The sequence below is a fragment of the Schistocerca nitens genome, chromosome 4 (assembly GCF_023898315.1).
Source record: "Schistocerca nitens isolate TAMUIC-IGC-003100 chromosome 4, iqSchNite1.1, whole genome shotgun sequence".
NCBI lineage: Eukaryota > Metazoa > Arthropoda > Insecta > Orthoptera > Acrididae > Schistocerca > Schistocerca nitens.
The window spans coordinates 788,356,948-788,365,192 of NC_064617.1; the positions used below are offsets into that span (position 1 = coordinate 788,356,948).

The window sequence follows — 8,245 nt, forward strand, 5'->3', positions numbered from 1 at the left end:
AATGTTCAGAGACCAGAATTGGATTTGGCTTGATATTATAATTTAAGAACAACAAAAACAAAATAATTCATATGTGCAGGCATTTACATACTTTAGGGACTAGTTTGACAAGGATGGGACAAATAGGTGATTGTTGCCTCACAGCAGGAACCATCCAGGCATGTGCCTGTAGTAATTAAGGGAACACATTAAAAACCTAAATCAGGATGGCTAGGTGAAGACTGGAGCCTCCATCCTCCAAAATATGAGGTCAGTCTGTTTGAAACAGTGCTACCTCATTCAGTATATGCATAGTGTAAAATACTGTTTTACAAAGAGTTTTTGTACGTCCATCCTTGTGACTGGAGGTCTGACGGACTTCAGCCATTCACTTTATGTAAGCAAATGAAACACCTACAGCTGTCCTTATGATGTCATTTATTGTATGACTACCAATTTCAGTGTTTCAATACACCGTCTTCAGGGCTTAGCTGATTCCAAGAGGATCAACATCACCTGTATACACAATTTACCAGAAGCCAACATCTATAACTGTTTTAAGCAGATTACCTGTAACTGCAATGTTGTCTCTCTGTCCATCAACTATCAACTCCAGAGAGGTTCTTTAATACTGCCAAAGGCTAGTGCTACACTGTTCATTCATTTCTCAGTCCAAGTCACTGCACACACTACACACACTGTTTCATAACACAACTGTACACATACTTTCAATTGATGTCAGTACCATAGCAATGATGCCTGGCTTCCACTTTGTGTACTGCAACTTCCCATTTGCTTGCACGAATGACTGAATCAGCACCCACCTGGTTGGTGCATAAGTTCAAAGTATTTTTTTGTAAGTTCCATAAACACAACAGATACACATAACAGAGACGTTAGTGAGCAATAATATATTCTCTTTACCATTTACAACAGTCTGCCAACATAGGGGTAACTTTTCAATTCTATGACTGTAGAAATCACATGGTTTTGAGGTGAAGAAGACATTGAGCCATGTTTGGAGTGCATTTTCATCCAGGAAGGAAGTTACTTGAACATTGTTTGATAGAGAGTGGAAAATGTAAAAATCTGAGGGCACAAGATCAGGTGAATACAGTGGGTGTGGAATGACTTCCCAACCCAACTCTTGTACAGTGTTTTTTGTCAATCAAGCAGAATGCAGACAGGCATTATTATGGAGTAGCATCCTTGACGCAGTCTTCCTGGTCAAGGTTCTTGGAATGTGATGCAAGATGCCTTAGTTGTTGACTATAAATGTCAGTAGTGATAGTTACTCCTTGGAGGCTTGAAATTCATGGTATATCACACTGTCACTGTTCCACCAGATGCATAATGTTATCTTTTTTCTAACCAGTAATGATATAGTATAGAAGTAGTCAGTGTTGCTCACAAGCCAATTGATGACAAGTAAGCAGAGATGTACATTTGATGAACTGACTGATTTTTGTGATTTTCACTTTGAGCATTCAGTATTATACAACCATTCCCACTGCATGCAAATGTTACACAATGATGGAATGATCAAAGTACATCACATATGACAGTTTTGGAGACCACTTACATGGATCATTGTGGATTAATGTGTTTAAATGTTCTTCATCAAATCCAGAAGGTCTTCCTGAATATGGAGAAACACTAATGTCAAAATGATCCTCTTCAAGACATAAAACCATTTTCTTGCCATCCTCTGTGCAATATCATTATCCCCCTTACATAGCCCCCTTTCTGGCTGCCTCCACTACTATCACCACTCTGTTGAACTCAAATAGAAGAATATGTAGGAAATGTTCCGATTTCTTCACTTGGCACTCCATTTTCTAGCATCCACAGCTCCACTCACTATCTCCAGATGACAAAATAACAATATGGAAACTCAAATAGCAACAGTGAATCACAAATAAAACACTGACAGTACATAAACAAACACTTAGCAACTGGAATACCAACACCATAAAACAAAAACACTACAGACATATGCACAATCCTAATGTACATTGCATTTCTTTGAGAGTAAATTTTTCCAGAGAAGAAAAAAAAGAGGAAAAATCATTCTGTGTAAGTATTAAGTGAAATAATATATCTTTTATTATCATTGTTATTACTGTTTGAATATATTATGTCTTTTATCAAACCCTTGCTCTGTGTTATCTAAGTAATCTTTCAATGCATAGAATGTATCACTTAACAAGTATTTTAACTGCTTTCTTAAATAAGTTTTAATAATCTCTTTCATCACTTTGGGTAATTTATTGTAATGTTTTACTCATTGGCAGAAAACGCTGTTTTGAGTTTTATGTTTATTCTTTCAGTGTAGCTCTCATTCCATGGCCATGGACAGAGCTGTTTATGCAATAATCATCAAACTTATTTTTGATGTGCTCAGTTGACTGGAAAATGTACTCACTTGGTGTTGTTAACTACCCTGTTTTGAACAGATCTTTACAATGAGCTTGACTACTATTTTTGGTATTATTCTTAAAGAGTTTTCCTATAGATTGAAAAATGTGTCAATATTTTGTGCATTTGCTTCCCAGAAAAGAATTTTATAGCTAAGAAATGAGTGTACATATGTCTGGGTATTCACACACTACACCCAGTCGACAGTAGAATGCATCCACCCTTATGAATGAAGTACACTTTTATTACATGTAACTCAGAGCATAACAGGGAGCACATACAAGCAAACAATGAGGCAACCAACTAAGATAGAGCCAATGACAACATTTTGAAGATGGTCACCTATTGACTGTGTGGCTGCCAAAGAGCCCCCCCCCCCCCCCCACGCAGTGCAGAACACAGCGGAGAACAAGAACAAGATGCAAAGACACATCGCTGTAATGGTATGAGACAGCAATCAGCCGGAAGTCAGAGCAACAACATGACCAGTCATGCCGCAACTTGCCCTGATGGGAGACATGGTTGGACCTTTCTCATGGAGAGTGATGGCTCGATGGTGATGGAGGAGATGATATAGTCTTTTAGCCAGCATGGTGCGGGGGGGGGGGGGGGGTAAGGTGGGTGACCTGCATGGGACAAGGGAATCAGCTGAAGCTGAGCTGGAGAGGGTTGCTCGTTGAGAGGAACAGAGGTAGGAAGGCAGCTATTGGTGTTTATGGATACAGAGATGTCACCATCAGCACCAGTAGGAAGCCGGTAGAGAGGAGTAGGGTGCCATGGAAAATGGTTGGATCATCAAGGGAGTGCAAGGGTGCATAAATCACAGAGTGTATGGCATCATGCAGCTGGTGGGAGGGATCCTCAACACAATACAGTGAAATATCGGCACTGAATGTGACATCATTGGAAGGGGTGGGGGGCAGCAATACAATAGAAGGCACCAGAGCAGGAGGCACTTTCCTTGCAACGCTCAAAGTATGGGGTGCACATAGAGGATGGAGTTGTAGAAACCTTGACACTTGGAGGTGAGAGTAACAGAGCATTTGGATGAAACACATCACTTGCAGCACTCGACTCTGAAGAAGCACTAGGGTAGTTGCTAGTGGAAGGCTGCAGACCTGGGCACTCAGAGGAAGAGTCAGCAGTGGTGGGAAGCTCGTCTAGGGCAGAGCTGAGAGAGGCTTCTTGTTAAGTGTTCATGCCAGTTTAACCCTGTTGAGTGAAACAGTTTGGCATTTGCTGTGCAGGTAAATGTCCATAGTATTGTCAGTCTAGCCAAGTACTCAGTGTGGTACTGAGTATCAGGGTCTGCAAGGACGCGCAAATGGAGTTGTCATGGAGCATAACAAACTCAAATTGGCTGAAGTCTTTATGTAAGAATATGATAGATGTGGTGGGGGGGAGGGGGGAGGATGGGGGGGGGGAGGAAGGGGGAGGGCAGAATGCAAAGCCCAAGTAATGTCAGAGCAGATGTGTTTGATGAGAGTAGGGAACTTGGATGGAGCAAGAGGAGCAGAGTTCTCCCTCTAATCAGATGTGATGGAGGAGGGACAGCCAAATAAGGAACAGCTTCCATCTGCTGGCATGATTAATCATGGAGACAATGTACTTAAATCCATCAGAGGGGGGCAGAGGAATGACAAGGTCAAGACAGATGTCACAAAACCTGCCTTATTGTATTTCTAAATGCCCTAGAGAAGGGTGGATCTGATGGCTGACTTTACTGCACTGGCAGGGTAAACATGCATTAGTCCAAGTGCAACAGTCACTTTGAATTCCAGGCTACACAAAATGCTCAGTTACTAGGTGAATGGTACCCGTGATACTGGGATGCATCAGATCATGTAAGGCTGGAAAAAAAACCAAGAGATGCAGGAACAGCAGAAGAGGTGTGTCTGTAGATGTGTCACACCAAACCGATAAAGTAGAAACAGGGAGATGAAGTGGTTCAACAATCAAAGAGGAAGAGGTATTGTGTAATAGCTCTTCAATGTCAAGGTCCAGCACTTGCAAGTGAGCAAGTTCATTTAAGTCAAGTGATGAGGAAATACAGTGCACACACAACAGATAGTCAGCCACAATGTTGTCTTTGCCACTAATTTAGGGGATGCTGACTGTACAATGGCAGATAATGTCCTTGTGCATGAAGTGGCAGAGGAGGAGGTCAGTCACAGGGTTATGGTAGCATCTCAAGTGGCTGGTGGTTGGTAAAAACTGTGACATCTCGCCCTTTATGTCCTCACAGAAGTAATGGACACCCTCGTAGATCACTAACAGTTCTCTATCAACGGCTGACCATATGCACTGTGAGGAAGAAAGTTTTTTGGAAAAGAAACAGAGCAGCTATGAGGTGTCACCAACAAGATGTTGCAAAACAGTGCTAATCAAATGTTCACTCAGGTCCGTAGTGATGGATGTGAGAGTACCCATGATTAGTTTGCAAGAGTGATAGCATTAGTAAGAGCTGTGTTGAGATCACTGGATGCATGTGTCTTGCTCTTGGACCACCCACCACAGCATATGTCAGGGGAGCCTGAAGAGAAGCAGTGTGAGGGATATGATGCCAGGGAAAGTTCACCATGCTAAGAAATTGTCTAAGATATCAATAAGTTTTGGGTAGAGGCAGTTCATTAATGAAAGCCACGTGGTCTGACATCAGATGGACTTCATGGTATACCCGAGGAAGGTAAAGCTATGGCATCGAGGCTGTGACTTGAAGTGGTTGATCTCTAAACCATTTTCCAACAGAAATTTGAACACCTTCGATAAGTGTTGTGCATGCTCCTCAGCAAAGGTAGAGTAGATTAGGACATCATCTAAGTAAGCATAGCAAAATGATAAGTAACATCTGACATTAATGGGTCTTCTACCAGGAAGAGATATCTCTGGATATTTCACTGGACAACCTGAGCAAATAGTTGAAACTTTATTATCATCAGATTCTAAAACCTCCACAATCTGTTAGCAATAAGTGAGGCAAACTAAAAAAATCAGGTAAATGGAACTGAGTTCTCAACCAGTCATTGATAACCAGAAATGACTGGAGACTGATATAACTGATCACCACATTCAGTGATTACTTCTGGATAGTTGTAGCAAATCTTTTTATCTGCTGACAGAGGCATCACATTTACTCTGGCAGACATGGTTTAGGCCCCAGCAGACATTAGGCTTTTCTTTCAAATTACTATTATTATTATTACTATTATTATTACACTTAAGTTCAGGAAAAAAAGAAAACCTTGAACGACTGGAGAAAGGACATTAATATTCACAGGACATGTACTTTAATATGTGCTGCAGAAATGATTAGTATTTCAATCACCTTGGTTCACAACATGTCCTGTTGCCTAGTAGCCACAGAGTTCTCAATAGGTCCTGATAACTTGTTCCATGCATCATGGCATCAATGCATATAAGGCACAAATGGCGTCCTGTGGTGTAGCCATCCATGATGCATTCACCTGGTTCTGAAGTTCATCTGCGGTGTTCAGCATTGGGTCACAGCTCTGGTTAGACCATATTCCACATATTTTTGATTGGTGACAAGTCTGGTGATCTTGTGGGCCAGGGAAAAAGGCTGACATCCTATGACACCAAGAAGGCACAAGTTCATGCAGCAACATGTGGTTGCGCATTGGCTTGCTGAAAAATGGTGTCTGGAGTGTTGTGCAGAAAGGGTGTGGCTATGGGTCACAGCATATCATTCAAATAGGTCACACTGGTCATAGTGTCCTGAACATGCACCAACTCTGATTTGTGGTTGCACCCAGCAGCACTCCACACTGTAAGGCCTTAAGTTAGCACTGTATGTCTTGTGCAAATGCAGTCACTGTGATACTACTCTCCCTGTCTGCAGCAAACCAAAATGCGGCCATCATTTATAAACAAACAGAACCTAGATTCATCTGAAAACACTACCTGGTGCTATTCCTGTCCCCGATGACATCATTCCACACACCACTGCCTTCTAGAATGTTTCTGCACATTCATCAAAGGTAGGCAGAGAAATAGACGACACACACGTAACCCTTGCCATAATAAATGGTGACCAACTGTCACTCCTGACAGTGTACAACGTGTTCCACTGTTCCACTGTTGCGCCAAAGCTGAGGAGGATGCATGTCTGTCTTACAATGCCATTTGGATGAGGAGCTGAATTTCTAAGGGGGTAGTCTGGGTGGTGTGACCTGACCCAGCTCATTGTGTTCTACTGCCTTCCATGAACCATTCTTCACACACCCATTGCATTGCCAAAACACTTCATCACATTCTCTCATGCCAATAATGCACCCTCTTTCAGACTCACTGTTTTGACAGTACAATTCGCATATATGTTTTACAATGGCAACAATAGCTGCAGGTACATTTTACCAGCAGGCAGTACTGCGCCACAGTATCAATGATGACCTTGAACCCATGGGCTGACATGGTTCAAATGCTAATCATTCCCTTTGAACATGTGCGTCCTATCGCTACTTGTTCAAGGTGTTCTGTTTTTTCGATGAGTATATTATCATTACTGCACACATTAGTACATTAAGCCTGCAGTACAACTTACCGCTGTCTGCTTTTGGAGTAATTCAGCAAGCTGATACAGTTTCCCAATAAATGTTTGTAGCAGTTGTGCAGTTTTGTCCATATCACTATCTGGTGAGATACGCTCTGGTAAAGTATGGGCATGTACTGGCCTTGAAATCCATTGTTGAAAGAATCTCTGTAATTCATGGGAAACAACTGCAATTTTTATTTTTTAAAACAAAAATAGATTCCTTAAAAAAACCACAAGTGAAGCAGCAACTTATTTCCTTTAAAAGGTGATAAGTGGTACGAAAAACATTAAATGTGTAAATGTTAAAATATTACTAGCTAAATAATCGAATATTTATTTTATAGGTACTACTAATGCATTTATAATATTTTATATAACTAACAGAAAACAGTTTGTTGAATATGAATATGAAAACAATGGTATAATATAGCATGGTACCTTTTTCCATGCCATCCTTGTGTCTTAAATAAGTTAATTACTAGCTGAAAAATGCTACATTCAAGCACAAAAAAGGTGAATATGCTCTTAAAGAGACTCTGACAGGAAATTGGGGAACCAGCTGCATCAAATCCACATTCTGCCTTCCACACCAAAATTTTGGCACTGAAACATATTCACACTCTTTTGACACAGAACATTCTAACTCCTTTTACCCAATCACTCTTTGTTGTGGAACATTTATATTCAGCATTTCCCTCTCACTGCCATGCCTATATATGTCCGTCTCCCATTGTCCGCTTTTTCTACCACTGGCACTTTCTTTTGTCTGTCTCTCCCACTGTCAGTGTCTTCATCCCTTTTTCTCACTCTTCCTTACCACTGCCTCCTGGTCTGCTACTTTCACTGCCTCTCTGACCCACTGTCATTGTCTTTGTCTCAATCTTTTTCTCTCTCACTGCCAATGTATCTTTCTTTCTTGCTTACAATCTGGTGTCTTTTTTCTTCAACCACCATTATCTCCTCTCCAAACATGTCCTTGGGGAGGATTTCCTCAGTGTTTTGACCCTTACATGAGGCAAATTTAACACCTGGGTATAGGGTGGTAGGGGAAAATTGACAAACAATATCTCCTCTCTCTTTAGCTCCCACTGCTATTGTCTTCATCTATCTCACTTTCTCTTTCATTGCCACTTTCTCTATCCTGGCATCACTGTCTCCTCTCACTTTCTTTCTTGCTTACAATCTGGTGTCTTTTTTCTTCAACCACCATTATCTCCTCTCCAAACATGTCCTTGGGGAGGATTTCCTCAGTGTTTTGACCCTTACATGAGGCAAATTTAACACCTGGGTATAGGG

The 8,245-nt window shown here is 41.2% G+C and overlaps 1 protein-coding gene across 1 annotated transcript in view; it reads right to left on the reverse strand.

Moving 5' to 3' along the window:
• Positions 1 to 7,065, reverse strand: part of LOC126251931 (uncharacterized) — a 31,724-nt gene extending 24,659 nt beyond the window's left edge. The window contains exon 1 of the mRNA XM_049952683.1: positions 6,959 to 7,065. Within this exon, the coding sequence (XP_049808640.1) occupies positions 6,959 to 7,039 (81 nt within the window). The 5' untranslated portion in view covers positions 7,040 to 7,065. The remainder of the gene's footprint in view (positions 1 to 6,958) is intronic.
• Between the last annotated feature and the right edge of the window lie 1,180 nt (positions 7,066 to 8,245).